This window comes from Galendromus occidentalis, unplaced genomic scaffold (assembly GCF_000255335.2).
Source record: "Galendromus occidentalis unplaced genomic scaffold, Mocc_1.1 scf7180000077266, whole genome shotgun sequence".
NCBI classification, from domain to species: Eukaryota; Metazoa; Arthropoda; class Arachnida; order Mesostigmata; family Phytoseiidae; genus Galendromus; species Galendromus occidentalis.
Window position 1 is genome coordinate 63,056 of NW_003805254.1, and position 17,669 is coordinate 80,724.

The 17,669-nt window shown below is 50.3% G+C and overlaps 1 protein-coding gene across 1 annotated transcript in view; it reads left to right on the forward strand.

Moving 5' to 3' along the window:
• Positions 1-17,445, forward strand: part of Shal (Potassium voltage-gated channel protein Shal) — a 31,264-nt gene extending 13,819 nt beyond the window's left edge. Inside the window, exons 2-5 of the mRNA XM_003742052.2 lie at positions 3,917-4,079; positions 4,384-4,566; positions 5,896-6,063; positions 17,026-17,445. Of these exons, the coding sequence (XP_003742100.2) occupies positions 3,917-4,079; positions 4,384-4,566; positions 5,896-6,063; positions 17,026-17,445 (934 nt within the window). The remainder of the gene's footprint in view (positions 1-3,916; positions 4,080-4,383; positions 4,567-5,895; positions 6,064-17,025) is intronic.
• Positions 17,446-17,669: the final 224 nt, after the last annotated feature.

Here is a 17,669-nt window from a genome sequence, read left to right on the forward strand (position 1 = left end):
ACCCAACGAAATTCTCCAATGTTGCCCCCCCGGAGACGAATTCGCCGAGGAATCTGCGAACTTGCCAGAAATTCCCCGACTCTGGCGCCTTTGCCCCTCGGCGCATCATCGGGACTGGAACTAGGCTGATCACGCGGCCAATTGAGCAATAATTCCTGCCGAGCCGCGATAAGGTCGATCCATTGGAACCTGTGAGGTCAGATTGTGCGAATCTTGAGCAGAGATTCATTTAGGTCGAAGCGCCAATGCTGGTGTCAATGAGATGAGTGCATGCAATCCGCCGCATTACTCCGACCGAGATCACGGTCCCGCTCAAAGTGTGGCAAAAATTTCGGACGTTCGCTCAAAGGCTCTTTCCGAGGGCCTCTTTGAATTATGACGGTCGAACAATGGTGGAGCCGCTCCGTCGGGAAGTACGACGCCTCCTCCTTTTTAACTTATTGAGCGCATATTGTTACCGAACCTAGTGTTGATCTGAATTTCTGTCCTCCACACCCATGTATTCATCTATCTACCGTGGAGCAGGCTCGACATTGACGGATGTCCCACGCTACATCAGCCTGCCTACTATGCGGTCTCGTCGTGGTCCTGGAGCTGTCTCTTGACCATTCCTGCGAGTGACAAGAATTGCTGACGTTCATACCGAGGGTGGCGATTGACTGATTTCCTAACGCTGTCGAATTCAAGTCAACTTCGGAGCCTTTCAGAAGCAATCCACGAAATTAATCCCCTCCGAGGGCCCATCGAGCCGCAGTCTAGCCCCTTCCAATATATACGAAGACAGAGGATTTCGGAACGCGTTTCTTGCAACGAGGGGGTTCGCAAAATATCAGGGAAGTTGAGGGCGAATCTTACCCACCTCTGCGGTTGGTTAGATGAGATCTTCCGGATCACCAATCGTCGGATATCATCAATAGCCGTCAATCGGGACCAGCGAAGACCCCTTTTTCGAACGAGGAGTTAGGAAGTCTACATGAGGAGTCGCCGAACCGAGGCTGACAAGGATCTTGGCTCGGTAGCGGATCGCGTTAGGCCGGGAACCCCGGCTGGGGAACTTTTCGTTGGAGACCCGACAGATACTCCACTTCGAGACCGAGATCGCAGATCCGGTGAATTGCCCGATCAGAGCAACGCTCTGTGTCGACAAACTGCTCGGAATGAAGGCCACCCGGTTTCCAAGAGAAGTGGAGCCTCCCTCTGATACAAGCTGTTGGTGCCATATAGTCTACGCGCAAGTATGTTCCATAACAGCGTATCGCTGATTTTGAGTGCACAGGTTGAGCGTACCGTGAGTTCGGAGCCCCACGAACTCGAGTGCGATGGTCCGAACTTGAATCAATGACAGAACCCTTCAGAGGAATCCTCTGCGAGGCTCACACACGGGATCTGTTTTTTCTCGTCATGGGAGTTTCAGTAAGTCATCTGGAATTCAGAGAATGGCAAAGCTCAGAGTTCGAAAAGCACCATTGATCCGAGGTTCCTTCAATTACTTCATCCGCGCGACTCGTTCTCAGTGGCTTGTCAATGATCATAGATGAGGAGATGCGTTTCGGCAACTAAGGACGACAGGATTTGCTCCGGTGCCCCCCGCCTGTTTTTTGCCGTTCGCTTGATCTCTTATGAAATCCCTCACGAGCTATTGCTCCGCGGAAAACCTCCACGCATGAGAAAACCTCCTTTTTTTCCATCGGGCGTAGAGACGCCGATATCTCATTCCCAGATTTTCGCGAGGAAGCTCTTTGGCGGGTGCCGGTCAGCGGCTGGGATGTCAACGTGATCTTCAGGTGGTCCGACACTTCCGACTCGTTCACTAGCTCTCATATCCAACTCGAATCGAGCGATGAGAAGAAAGAGAAATCGCCCGGGAGCTCAGGACGAATCTACAATATGCACTCTTATGGCTTCCGTCGGAGTCTGATCGTCGAGATACGTGTAGTCGAGGATCTCTGCTGAGTCCAACTTGCATATTCATGTACCCGACCGCCCAGTGCTGAGGCTGGTTCCTAATGGCTCTCGGGAGACACGAAGAAGTCGACAAGCATAATTTCCCTATCGCAACTCGCAAGACCGTCAGAGCATGACCTGAATGCTTGTCGAAATGACAGCACTAGGAGACAAACTGCGGCAGACACACGGGGAAGGATCGGCCGACCGAATGCCGGAGTGATTCTGGGAGCGGACAAGTCCGGAAAATGCTGAGACTTCACAAGGTCTATTGAGTTCGCAAAGGCTGACTGTCTACCAGGACTCTTTTGGCTTCGCGAGGAATTCCCCAGTTCTTCTGTCGGTACTCGGGGAACATTCGGGAGATTCCGGAATCTACGATACTCCATTAATTCGAGATCATTTGCCCATGCCGCTAAATCATATTGACTGATGACAGAACTATCAGTAGGAGCTCGGGAATACCTCCTCACCGTGCGGCGTCTGATGTCGTTCCGGGTCTTGAGTCTCAAGCCGACTCTGCGTGGACTTCTTGACGTCTTCGCTATCCTGGGGAGAGTCGGAGCTCGTGTCGGTTGGCCAGTTCCTCCGATGGAAAATCCTGCTTCAGCTCGGTTTGTCGAAGGAAGGAATGATCGTTTCGAGTGAAGCGTATTACTCAAAAGAGCCTATCAGCCGACACCTTATCGATCACTCCACGCTCCGATTTGAGGAGGGAGTTATTAGCTTGGAGGCACTCGGGTCCGATGCCGTCATCGGATGATCCCATACTCTTCCATTTAACGAAAATATGCTGAGCCTGGAGAGACTAGATGGAATCGGAGGATGCACGGATCGCTTGATACAAACGAGAACTTCTGAAGTATAATCATGGATCCAAGCATAGATTCCGATGTTGAATGCATTCATGCTCGACCAGAGGGTTCGGTTCGGAGTTCTTCAGTCTACATTGACGAAACTTCGCCGCTTCTGCGAGCCCGCGGTTCAGCCATTCGCGGCAGGCTGCTATTTTGACCATTGGTACAGGCTCGGCCATCCACGGTAGAGTCTTCGGAACCTTCCATCGGCTTCGATGTCTGGCTGCACCTAGAATGCCGGAGAGACCCACCTTCCCATTCACCAGTTCGTACAAAAGAGCCGAGCGCTCTCCGTGTCACGTATGCTTCGGAACCAAGACTGCTGAAGGAGACAACTTGCGATGATTTTGAGCGAGGATCGATGTTCGCTGACTGCGATGGCCTCGAACGCCCACGGGATGCGCCGAAGGAATTCGTTCCACATTGCACGGGGCAAACTCATTACCTCATGATGGTGAACTCGAGGATGTGAAAAGGCTAATGAAAGCGTTTCGGAGATGTTGCTAAACAAACGAGGAAAAGTCTCGTATGGCTCGATATCAATCTCTCTTCGATGACCGTGCGAACCTGGTTCAGGCGGCGTGAGTCTCATCTGAAGCGTAACCGATTGCCGGCTTCCACGTCTCTAACCGCTTTCCAGAATCGAAAAAGTCCCTCCTGCGTATCTTCGGATGGATGTACCGCCGGGCTAGGTACTTCCTGACGAGACGCTGACTTCGACTGACGCCCCCTGAATAGAATCTCATACCTGTGGAATCGTCAAACTTCTACAACGAGGGCACGGTGTTCGAAAACCTCAGAAATTCGAACCTCAACCTTTTTTTGCTTAAATTGCCCACTAGCAACCCGCATCCCTCCACGAGAGGCATGGCCCGAGCCGAGGGTCCCCTTCCGAGTTTCGTTCCGAATTCGCGCGTGGTAGAAACGGGGAGCCTCGGCGAGGGCGAATCATTCTGAGATGAGCTTTGATGAACAGGAATTTGTCGCGTATTTAATCAATCCTGGCTTGAAGGTACTATTCGATTGTAGTATCACATTGGGTGTTGATCCGTGGATCGACCTTGTGCAGACTCTGGTGGGCTCAAAGATAAGCTGAGGTGGACTTTCTTTTGCAGATATGGAGATATGGTCCCTGGTACAATAACGGGCAAGATCGTGGGCGGCGTGTGTTCACTGAGTGGAGTGCTCGTGATCGCGTTGCCCGTACCTGTCATTGTGTCGAACTTCTCAAGAATTTACCACCAAAGCCAACGGGCGGACAAACGAAAGGCTCAAAAGGTAAGCCTCCGATCTCGATGATGGGTTCGTCAGAGGGGCAGATGTGCCTCTGTTGCTCTTGTCGTCCGATTCTGGCGTATAGGCGACGAGCTGCTCCACTCAAGATGGACATATGGGACCTCTGGATCATCCAACTAACATTCGAGAAAGCCTCTCACTCGATCCGACTGCGAATGAGCCGAGGAAATTCATCGATATGGCTCTGATATGGTTTAGGATGAAGATCGACCTGGACTACTGATTATCTGCTCCCCGCAGTCATTGAGTTTAGACGGCCCCTGATCTATGTATTTTTCCCTTGCAGAAAGCAAGAATGGCACGTATCCGAATAGCCAAGGCTACAAGCGGCGCGGCATTTGTATCCAAGAAGAAGGCGGTGGAAGCAAAACTTGCTGCACAGGAGAGCGGTCAGGACATCGATGACGGTCCAGAAGACATCTTCGAGCTGCAGCATCATCATTTGCTGCGTTGCCTTGAGAAAACAACGGTCAGTTACTACGAGCTCATGCTGTATAGCTTCAGGTTGACGATCGTCGAAGTCTTGGGCGATTGCGATATCTTGGCAATGAGCGAACGGCGCAGGCATAGCCATCGCCACACCGGAAATAATTGTCACGGATACCTCTGCCAGATCAAGCAAGCTGGGGAGGATCTCCTTTGCATCAGGAGCGACAGATAATTCTGGGCTACCGACGATTCTCTGAGACCCGCTTCCCCATGAGAGCGGAGAGCAGCTTTGTCTGTCGCTGCGCTATCGGCGGTCTTGTGACATGGTCGATCGCATGCATATTAGCGCGGTTAGATCAAAATTCGATCACCCTCAGACGGATAAGAGGACCGATCGTCTCCGAGCGCTTGAATTTGGACCCCGACACACTGTACGCCCGACTCGATCATATGGAAGGATCCGCACAAGAGCAATCGTCAGCTCCGAACCGACATTGCAGCTAGCCCGCGGACGCAGTGAACCACTCAGGAAGGGCAGCCCAAATGCGTCCACAGAGACTCGGTCGGGGAATCCTGATGTGGACCGTTCCCGCGAGGGTTCTCCGGTCATAAGTCATAAGATACTTGGCGTCGCGCCAACTTTTGTCGTGAAAAAAGCTTTCAGCTCGCAAAGCCTTTTTCAACAATACCTACGTCAAGTCTTCCCAAGATGGGGCGCCCTTAAAGGGGGATGCCTCCAAGCTAAGCCCCCTCTGGGGAAACTCGCCATGCTCGAGGTCGCATCGTCCCTTCTTTCTGATTTGAGACTAAATCAAGTTGTGCAAGAAGGTGATTTGGGGCTCTGAGGAGTGCCGCGGAATGATCAATGCGAGCGTCTGTTTTTCTTCTAATTGAAAATTATAGCACGAACGGGAGGAAGGATCATGCCCCTGCCTCATGACGTGATGCAAAGCTCTTGAGATGATCGTCATGAGAGAATATAGACAAAGCCGTGGTCTTGGCCGCTGGCAGAGCTATTCATTTTCTCGCCGGGGAACGGTCACTTTCCTTAATATTCTCTGTGGACAGCGCCTTCGGATCCGATCAGTGATTCCAGTGGCGCGCAACCTCCTTGCGACGCCCGAGGCGGTGAACGGACATTTCATTTCTTTGACCACAATCGACAAAAATGCCGTCCCTCGAGGGGGACTCTTCTGAGAATTCCCATTCTTCTCCGGATTCGTTCGACCGGAATGCCGAGATTCTGCAAGGGAATCGCCGTTTCCCTGAATGCTGAACTCAGGAATGCCGCCCCAGGGCGGACCGTCTCCCCCTGCACGCTACTGAGCGATTCATTTACGAACTTCGAATTCTCCGATTTTCCTTCCAGGACCGGGAGTTCGTAGAGCTGGAAGTGCCATACAATGGCGGGAATCCGAATAGGCCGAGTTCTTCCCCCCCGCTGTCTCCAGCTGCTTCAGAAGCATCCAACGAGAGACATGGTTTGCTTAATTCCTGCTGCGGCTCTAAGGGGCGTTGCAACAGAAAGAAATACCAGGTACATAAGTTGAAGAAATTAGATCATCACCCAGGGCTCCGGAACGCCTCCCAGGGCTCGTCGCAGCACGTTCACACACAGTTGAACATCGATCTCGAAACCACTGACACGTAGCCATTCCAACGTTTTCGAGCTCGTTGATCCGGAGCTCCTTCTTCTTTCAAACGGATCATGGCCAAACGATCCGATTTGTGGATCTTTCATCTGTACCGACGTCGACGTCTCGAGTCGCGTCGTAGCGGAGAACTCTGTCAGCCACGCCATTTCTATGATGAGCCTGTTCTTGAACATTGTACACAATAAGACCGCCGACCGGTTTGTACCTCTCTAGACGATGGATGCGACGTCAAATGAATGTCGGACTCGAAAAAAATGGCAAATGTCACAGCGCTCTACTGAACGGATCTTATCTGAGAGAGTCCCCATCGATTTCGCCCCACGATGTGCAGAAAGATACGCAAGTACGGGGTCAATCCAGCGTTCCTCGTATTTTTCGTCTTCTGGCTCGATGAAGCGACCGCGGCCCTGGGAGAGCCTGCCTCTTGAGGTTCCATGCCCGATCGATTGCAATCGAACCTCTCGCTCTCAGGCTGAACAAAAAAGGCTTCAGCATCGCCCACTCAATCCCGAATTTGTAATGATCGCTCTAACACATGGTAGTATAGTTGTTCCGGCGTCATTCGAAAATAGGCGGAACCAATGATTTTTGAATTCCTCCGTTGACTGATTTACTGATTGATTGATTGACTAACTCACTGACTGATTGATTGATTCGTTGATTACCTTGTCTGACTGTCTGATTGGCTGACCGACCGACTTTTTATCTGTCTGCCTCTTTGAGCGATTAGAGAGCTTCTTTTTTCTCTTCCTTCCGACCCTAATCCTCGCTCGCTTTCCTTCATCACTAACTTTCATGAATGGTTCATGAAGAACAGCGGCAGCACTCCGGAGCACTTTCGATCCACGCCTCATTCACGACTGGAATGACAACAGCAAGCATTGTTGTCGGAGCAACCACGCTGAACATTTTCACCATGATCACGGCAAATACCGCTACTGCTGAGAGCAGCACAAGACGCGATACTCCACACACTAGACCTGCACAACATACACGATACGCGACGTTTTCAGAATCGGTTTTCTCATCGGATATCGGGGACGGGGATTCGGTGCCGATGACTCGCCGAATCCGTCGACTGACTGACGCGGATAGTTCTCTATCGTCTGAAATTCTGAACTGAGGATGGGGGTCTTTTATACGGCCGACCGACTTCGGAGAATTCGGATCGGAGGTGAAGGCATACGTAAATATATAGCGTAAGAACAGAAAATTTATGATTTGGAGATAATCGGCGAACAAAGTTGCCATGCAGCTGAGGTGAGACAGAGGTCAGGAGGCTGCTTGATCGATCCTTGAGAAATCCTGACTCGACTTCGAAATCGATTCAGACGATAAAGATCTGAAGCTTCCGGACGCCGTCCGATCCGAGAAATTCACTGGAAACGCACGCTTGCCACTCTCATGCACGATCACGAAAAAACACCGGAACGATGAGGGGAATCGGAATACTCAGAGAGGTCAGAGATTCTGGTCACGCTTCCATCATCATGAGGAAGATTGCGTTTCACGTATGCACCTCTGGAATGTGATGTTCACATGAAATGAGCAGGGTGGCTCTCTCCGCTCCGCTTTCGCTTGGAGTCACCCAGGCCAGCGGGGTATTCACTGCCGTCACGTCGATATTGATCCGGAATACTCGCTGCGCCATTCCCGCCCTTTGTCATCTCTACATTCTGTGATACACTATCAGCCTATGAGCACAAGCAAGCGAACGAGCGAGCAAGTCAGATAAAACGCAAGCTTCCACACCGTCTCACTGGAAGCTGGAACCGCTCATCCTTATCACTGAACCAACCGTAAGTGACACTCGATCGAAGCAAAGATGCTATTGATGGATGGATTCCGCGGATGAGCCGAAGCTCATGAAGCTCAGAAAGCACCGTTCCCGGAAGCAGCAAACTGCGCTAAGCATGTTTGCCATCACACGAGCACGAGTCTCCGAGCAAAAAAAATTCACACGAAGCTCACAGCTATTGAGTGTGTCAAGTTTCTTGTCATCCCCTTTCTGCTGCTGCTGCTGCTGCGAACAACCTTCTACTCCTACTACTACTACTACCACTACTACTACCTTCATCACAGCTATTATTGCGACTACTTCTCCCTCTCCCACAGCATCACTCGGAGTCAGGGATAAGCACAATCACAATCTGTATTCTATCCTCCTCAAGGTACCTTCTGTAACCTGCACAACATTTGTTATGGAGAACCCCTAAGCAACCAGTGACGGGTTGCTATTCATGGACACCACCTGGTCAGCTTCAGAGTCACCTTGAAACCCCACCAGATCGATCACGAGGTAGCTGACACCGCCTTCATCTCGGTGCAGAGCGCACTGAGCGTCGGGATTGAACGACGAGACAACATTAGGAACCACTGGTTCGATTGGTGTGGACTTGGGAGAACATTCGACATGGACTTGGTAAAAGAGTCGACGTACTGATCGACATCCATTCGGCTCTGACGAAATCATATAGAATTTTGCAAAACTGATGATGCTCCACGTCTGTGTCTGGTGACAATCGATCGCACCGCGGATATGTCGCTTATTAGAAGGAAGCAGCAGATATTAGGAGCAGCTTCTATGCTCAGAGAGGCCTAGTCCGTCCCATCCACTCAGAAGAAACAAGAACTCAATGACTCAGACCCTGCTCGTCGTTGATGCTTCCGGAAAAGACGGTGTTCCCACTCCTACGAAAGTACATTGCAAGGAGTAAGACACCGAGGGCTTTTATGGACTCCTCCACTCCATCTGGTACATCAGGAACTTCGCCGCTTGTTGGCAACTTATCTATTTGCGGATACGTTCAGAATGCGCGCCCTAGAAAGAGAAACGGATAGTCGACCCAGACATCGAACGGCGATATCAGAGATGCTCCTTCAGTGAAGGCTGGGTACGCCAACGAACGACCAAACATCCTGGAAGAAACAATCAGCCGATCTGCTGAAGATCCCACTTCGTCTCTCGCCGACGGTCTCAATATCCGACGGTTCGACGCTCCACTAATCGGAATATCTATTAAGTCAGATCCCGGAGCAAACCGACTGCGAAAGCTACGTATGTGTCGGCGGATATACTTGAGCACGACAAAGCATGAAAGAACATCTTCACTTCGGCAATTACCGAAACCACTGTATCCACGGCACCTTCATCGACTCTGAAAAGCGCTTTCGAGCAAACGAAGGAGCCTACATGAAAGTGTCAAAACGTGATGATCTCTGCGAGAACTACGGAAAGCGACGTGCCCGTCACTATGATGATGGTCATCCAGAAGCCCCAGAATTAAGGAAGTCAATTAGCGGTTGAGGAACAAGTGAGACTCAAACTCAGGGCAAGTCGGCTCCAATGGTCTCACCCTCGACAATCGGGAGCTACAACAGAAACTCAACTCGAGGTTTCGTCCCGAGCTCAACTGCGAAGAGCAAGAACCTTTGTCCGACGAACGCAAACGATACTCCCCCGATGTTTTTAATGCGAGCCGGTCCAGCCCCTCAAGATGGGAACATTTTCCCCCATTCTGCCCGTCGAGGTGCGAGTATCAATGATCTTCGGAAACTCCGTGAGCGTTCGGAGCAACGCGTGGGTTTCGAGAGGGAGGGAATCGACTCACTCATTTACATACAAACCCTTATCTACCTATCTACATATGTGCGCATTTTGGCGTCACATTCATCCAATCAAGCTTTCAATTCGATGGCACCGATGATAAAGTGAACTTTTCTCTGACTCATCTTACATTGAGCCACTTAGGTACTCGACCCTTGTGAAGTCAGCCCAGATCGATGTCGCGGCACATAAGGATAGCGGTCCCCACATATTCGATTTCCGAGCGAGATTCATTGAAGTCGGGGACATTCACAAACGCGAGCCGCGAATCAAATGGATAGCACCATGACGCAATGTTTTTTCAACGCGAATCGAAGAAACTGATGATACGGAAAATACTGCAGGGCGCGACCCGGAGTCGCATGTCATCACATGATATGGTCCGATGATTCCGACGGGGAGCATCGGAAGTCTTAGTAGGAAGACTCGCTACCATTTTCGAGGTTATGATGAAACTATCGAGGGGAGCCGTCAGCGACTCCCGGAGAGGGCGCTTACCTATGTGGTCGTACTAGCTCGTCGGACCCTAATTCAACACCCCGATAGCAGCAGGAATCACCGGAAGACTGATGACTGATAATGTAGCTAGCTCATAGTGAATATACATGAATCACACTTTGTGAAAGTCAATTGTAGCACCTTCGCGGAACGGGCTCTGCTCGAGCAAACCTACGTGTACCTAAATTGAAGGCCCAGTTTTACAACAAAAAATTGAAGTTTCCGGCTGAATCGAGAGTCGGCGTCGCTCCGAAATCACCTCGTGATGTTATTGGAGAACGAAACCCGCAAGCGCTGTTTGAGGTCCCTCTCGAGCGTTACGGGCCGAGTCGCCCGAATGGGAGATTACCGATTGCCATTGATTGACGGACGACTCCGATAGAAATCCGCAGTGATTTTTGAGAAGTCGGACCATTCGTGATAGGATTCACAGTTCTTCTAAAGCCGTGAACTCCATGGGAACGACAGTCTCTAAGCAAATGTCAGGAGTCTCGGGGGGCCTCGTATCGTGTTGATCCTGAACGGCATCAGGAGCGTTTCCGTGCCCTCGAAGACTCCGTGTTCGAATGACTCCCCAATCGAATTGACTCGATGATCGAACCATAGACTGCGCATCGCCCCCTCGAAGTGAGCGCAAAGCGATCAAATTCGACATTTGGACAGGTTCCAATGACCTAATTCGAATCTTCTCAGTTTTTCTCTCCAAGGGCGACCTTTTACCGCCTTCAGGGTTGTTCATCTTGTTGTTAAAACGATCACTCAGGTTGTGTGTTGACTGGCATCAGATTATTCTTGCTTCTGACTTCCTCGGGACTCAACGTCTTGTTCATTCCACGATGAGCGTCGGCATAAGGGAACGCGTATTGCTCATACTCTAAAGCGCAAGGATGTCTTTCATCGACACCGAATCCAAATGGGCGATTGGGGAGAGCGGCAGAAAGAAGTATCTGGGAGTGCCCGAGCAGCAAACTTAGTTTTTGCCTGAGATTTTTTCCGAAGGTTCCGAATTTGTCGGGTTCGATCTGATGATGGATAATATCATGCGAGACTATCTGACGAACTGATGAGTGGTCCGACTCAGGATGCCCAAATTGATGTTGTCACTATTGTGACGGCACCTGAACACCCGTAATTTCTCAAGAACAAATATCTGACGTTGAAAATAGTTCTGTGGGGCGATGTCATCGTTCAAGCGACCGAGCAAGGTCACTGCCAACTCACGACCGGGCTGTCTAATGGACTTCAATCGCATCCTGGCTACACGCCCGAAAATTGAGAGAATAAGTTCCATATTATCGACTAGAAGCTCACATTTGACCATTTGAGGAGAGGTGAGCGATGAAAATTAGATGTATCGCGCTCAAGGGTAAACCTAGGAAATCACAGTGCTGGGGCAGCCCAACAGCCGAGACGTGATCGACGTTGCGGAGAAATGAGTCGGGCAGTCTTATTCGGATCTCCTGAAGAAGTTGTTGTCGCTCTCTGTCGTGATGGCAGAGTCCCACATGATTTTCCTCTCAACCTGGTTGTGTACTGCTCTGCATATCATCATCATAGAACATAATACTAATCAATTCATATGAGATCGCTCCAATATTGCGAGTGTCTTGAGCCGGGCATGAGAATCGAGTCGGAAGAATCAGATTCGCCTCGAGTGTCCTAAGGGGGATAACGCATGTTCAATCTTGAACGACTTTTCTCGTAGATCTACGAGCCTCTGAGGTCAAGAGAGCGCTCTCAAAGCAGGCGTCGTATCCTGGTCTGACGAAGACTCCCCGCTTTTCTCTGCATGCTCGCGGAGGCGGGGAGGTGAGCACGGAGGCTCAGCAAAGCATTCAGTTCGGCTTCTCTCGGCGTTTCCTCCATAGGAGAAGAGACAATTCTTTCCGCCAGCATTCATTTGTTGTCATAGCTGCGTAAGGAGCGTTTGAATCCTCTCAGACTGGATCGTACTCCCTGTCACGAACTTTATTTCTTGGGAATTATTCAATCTTCCGCTTAGAAGGTATCGAACCCCGATCCAATTCCTGCTATTCATCCACCTAACTGTGCTTTCACAATAGTCACCTTAGTTTTACCCATCGATCGATCTTTGATCATGAGATATTCGATGCGATTGCCCTGTATGATATATCAGTGTTCCAAAAAGAGCGAATATTGGTAATTCGAATAAACATGCAGCATCGGACGGTATTCATTGTGAACTGAATTTGCCCTCCCGTCGAAATACATGCACAATCACGGACCCGAAGGCCGATGTTTGGCCAAGATCATGCGTAGAGACTTCTGTCATTTCTTCAATCTCAGTGTACGTGTGGGAAAATGTCGTAAATGTTCACCAACACTTCTTCTCGAGCAGAAAAACTGGCAAAAGCACCAAGACTATCCATCCTGAGCCGCGGCACGGAGCAAGCGTCCGCCGACTGAGGGTTCGGTGTCCCTGGTCGGGCTTCTCTCGGACGTTCTTCTTCATAGCACAGCGATCAAACAATCGTGTCTGCGGAAACCTCTTTCTCGCCGCACCTCCTATAGCTGGGCTATAGCTGGGAGCTCCCGGCTATACTTGGAGCACTCATCACTCAATCTTTAGTCCGATCTCTCAGACCTTTCCCTTGCCCGCCAATTTCTACAGCTGGACATGTGTATCTCGATTCACTTTCCATGTGTCGGAGAGACCTCCCACAGGACTTGATCTTTGCGGCTCGTCATTCTGGTGTTTCTCTTATTCTGAGCGGACTCCCTGCTACCAATATTATATATCTGCAAGCAACTTCTTCATTCTCTCCTCTAATGAAGTCTTGGCGATGAGATGTCTGTCATAACGATGAAGTGAATATTACCATTGTTGCGAATCTACGGTCGAGGCTCCACCCTGAATCGATATCTGCTGATCGTACTGTTTTTCTCCGATATTTTAGATGCAAGCGCGTCATATAAGACTCACGTTACCTAACCGACGTCGGTGGCGAATGTGCTGGGAGAATTATGTACGTATCCTTTCCTGATCGTATCTTATCCGATAATTTTAAGGAGCACTAATTTTTTGTCGAGATCGACATAAGACCGAGTCGGTCTCAAGCGGCAATCCGAGGCATGGATAGCAGACACGCTTTTTAATGACTCGGCCTGCATCCCACCGGGCCGAGTCAATTCTGCTGAATTTTCTCCATCCTGGAAGCTGTTGATGCCGACTTCTCTCGGGCACCTCTTCCCTCCTAGAGAATTCAGATTTTGAGTTGCGAACAAGCTCACGATTTTCGGCACAGAGGTAAGTGGGTTGCGCGATGAGCAGCATTCTTCAAGCCCAACTCGCACGCTTCGCCCATGGCCATCCCATCGAAGGCAGAATAGATGCTGGTTCTCTCCTATTTCCTCGATCCGATTTTTCGCCGATTCGAGCAGTTCTGCCTAGTTACGGAATGAATCAATAATGGGGTGTATCGATTCAGAGCGCGGTTGCTTCCTGAGAGTCCGAACCGATCAATAGACCACAAGCATTAGACAATTCAGAATATTTCTACAGCGTGACCACGGCCGGACCGCCTCGACGACTGTTATAGCCCTCTAGCAGATGGAGAACGGTCTCCCGCAGCGACATGATGATGCGGGAACCGAGTGTTGATCGTCGCATCAAGTCGAACTTCAACACAAGCGTCTCCGCGCGTTCCGCGGAAAGTTGCCGATTACTCTCCCAACCTCGGAGACGTCTGGAGCATGCCACGAGGGGGACTTCAGTCGAACGTTGTTGGGAATCCCACCTCAAACTGCTCGCATTGAGGGTTCGGAGCATAGGGGAAGATGCCTGATGATCTTCCCTCGATAGCTGTCGACGAAACAACACCAAGACATGGAACTATGCCGCGATTATGTCAAATATACATCGCGTTCAACTATAGGAGACTACTAACGTCGAGCTCCATACTTGAGCTCCATGGAGTTTGGTCTGGACGTCGATCAGGAGTCAGAAAACCACAGAGACTCCTGCCTTATCCACTGGCCATGCATGAACATCCAGTGAGGAGCTCTGATTCTCAGACACAATATTGAGCCTTCAGGAGCGGTCCAGGGATTCTCAGTAGGTACTTAAACGGAAGTCTCCACTTCCATTGCGATTTAACATATGCACCCGAACTAAGTGAAAGAGAGGATTGAATGGAGCGAAGAATGAAAAGAATCATTCTCCTGACTCGATCGGTCGACCACGCAGGCATAGGCGGCTCGAAAACCCAGTTGCGTAGGCATCACGTCAATGAAAGTCAGCTGGATGAGTTTCCCACGCACGATACGAATCCATATGTACATGAAGCAGTCGAGTGTGTGACTTTCAGAGGGATCATAGCGGGGAAACACTAATGCAGATTTCAAAGGGAAAGCTCCCCTCCCTGCGCTTGCAAACGGTCCAGAGACACAGATGCACCGAACTCACAAAAAAAGACATGCATCATACATACGACTGGGCGTATATTCGAGTCAGTACATAGTATCGAGTGAGATCACATGAACGTGCGCCAGCATGTCGAGAGCATAAATGCTATAGGGAGTAGTGTATCCCGTCTCACACAGCGACGGCAGGGCAGGGAGAAATCCTAAGAAGTACTTTGATACTAGTGATCCTGAAATCCGAGATGATCTACAAGAACAAGACAGGGCCATTCTCTGATCACGGTTCAAGCGGAGCTTTCGAGATAGAAACCCCAAACAATTTGAGCCCGAAGATATGGGTCCAACTCAGTCATGAGCATGTCCGCTCGAAATCATGACCCACGCACCGAAGGCAGGTTGTTGAGTCATTAGGTTGCGGACATCGATCTGTAAAAAGCCCGATCGCGAGACGATCCCTCAGTTTGGATGAGGAATCACTCGACTTCTCAATCGACCAGGCTCACGGTCAACGCAGGTAACACTTGACCGAAATGTCTATGAGGTAGATGGCCCGCCGATCCGAGGATAATATTGTGAACAATAATTATTGAGGTGCACACCTACAGCAACACTCACGGTAATATACAGGAAATTAGAAACCGACAATAAATAATTTGGGGTACCGGGCGGACTACCGCGAATTCAAGTACAATACAGGCGAGGAAAACAGCAAGGCGACAAGTTTCACCCTACATACATCAAAACCCAGCGGAGGAACAAAAGCAGAAGCCGAAATTGGAGTTGTAGACCCATTGTAGCTTGGGTCGAAAGTCAGAGAGGGCAGGAACAATAAGCCAGCTGAACATTAAACACACGATTTCGCGATTGAGGAAGCCACAAACATCAATAGAAATAAACTTGAATGGTACGATACTTTGACTTTACACGAATCGGAATGTTTTCCTTCACTCCTGGCAGCACCATGGCTGAGGACGAATGTTGGACTAGAGTAGCCTTCTCCGGCAGGATAGACTGACGAATCGTAGGTCAGCTGAGCTGGAGAGACTTAGTTTAGCAGCAACCGCAAAGACGTTCCCCCTCCGGCCTTGAATCCCTGTTTCGACTGTGTACATGGGAACGAAATCTTCTCTAGTCAGGACCTGTCGATTGATGCTCGGCCCCATCGACTCTTTATCGTAACGCTTCCTATCGGGAGGAACGATCGAACGATACCCTGAATCCAATAGAAGCGCCGATCTCCCGAACAGGTTCGTGACAGGCGTTCAGCACAAGCGATGGCTGATTAACTCCTGGATTGGTTGATAGACGGATGCTTAGAGATCGATCGATTCGTAGATTCGTTGAGCGCTTCAGCAGACCTCCCGTCGTAGGATTCGTACTAGCTGATTTTTCTCCCACTCCTTCCCCGTCCATTGCCGCTTAAATTCTCTCTCAGGAGCCGGCAGATAGGCGTGCTTTCGTTCCGGATACGCTTCACTCTCCCGCTCCAGGTATCACTTGTGAACTCCCTCTGAGATCACAGATACCGAACTTCAATGGTGAGCCAGCCGCCCCGTTTCCGGCCTCACCGAATCATGTTCTGTGTGGAGGAACGATCCGCCCGCCTCGACACAATGATTCCTCATCATAATCTGCAACTGTACCCGGCGTTTGCATCCACTCGTGGGGTCATCGATTGACTAGTTCTGCGTCGCGCAAGAAATTCTGGTGCTTAGATCTTTGCTTGAGATAAGATAGGAAGCCCATGTTGTCGAACTAGAATTACGCCTGGGAGCATGGCAGGGACCTCACACCTTATCCCGGCAATATAGACCAGGAACTCTCATAGTCTTCCGCGATGTATGGGCGGAACACTCACCATCCAGCTTTGAGCCTCGCTGAATGTACCGATACCCGATCGCTGAAGAGGCGGCATGTTTCGAATTTACTTGAATGAAGCCAGGCGGCTGAGTTCATCGACTCCTAGGGTTATTCCGAGGTCATGTAGTGCTCTGGACTCTCGACGCTCCATTCGGAGATCCGTTCGTTCCTGCTTCTGAGGATGACCTGCTTACCTAACACAGACCGTTTCTTGCTCGACCTTTCGCGTCGGCGAATATCATGTAGTGGGTGATTGTGCCCCTGAAATTCGCCTGCGAGGCAGTCGTCGTTGGCTGAGACTATTGCAGCAATCTTTAGATTATTGTCATTCATCCCATGTTTATCATCGTGATTAGGAAGTTTGATTTTCGCTGCTAGAATCAATTCATTTCGACAAGGAGATGACTCTGCTCCTAATTCTTGAACACCGATTTAGCTCCGTCGCTACTATTTCTCTTGTTCGATTTCTTCTCATTCGTTGTTGCCTTTCCTTCAGCGTTCGGGTAGCGGCGGTGGTGATGGTGGTATCGTCATCGGTTCGGATGCCAGTCGGGTTGCCGATGAGGAGCTCAGCGACGTGCAGGTCCGCTTGTCGTCAACATCGAGAAGACTGGGCGGAAACGCTCCGTCGTCGTCGTTGCCAGATCATCTCCTCGTTATCAGCAGTAAAGAGAGAGAAACCATCCCGACTAACACCGTCATCCCGGCAGCCGGCCTGACATCACGTTCCAGCCTCAACAATCCTGCCCCTACGGTTACGACGATGAGTTCCCCATCAGGAGGGGTGACCACGACAGCCGTAGTCAATATCCCTCCAGGGCAGAACGGCTCCAATGGAGACCGAACTTCCGGACCCCGTTCTCCGCTTTCTCAGATCGGAGACGAGCCAGTTTCTGTACGCATCTCCAGCCTTTGAATCAACTAATCGTTTTTCCGATAGCGTTGACGGAGAACAACAAACACTGACCATGATAAGTTTAGGTAGAATGACACGGATCGCGGATGCTCCCGATTCCGCTCCACGGATTCCTATAAGCGATGCCGCGGGCACTGCTGAGAGAATGATAATAGTCTCAGGAGTTGATGATGACCAATCGCCGCCAGCTTTGAGTGAACGCGGTAGACTCTGGCCGAAGTTGG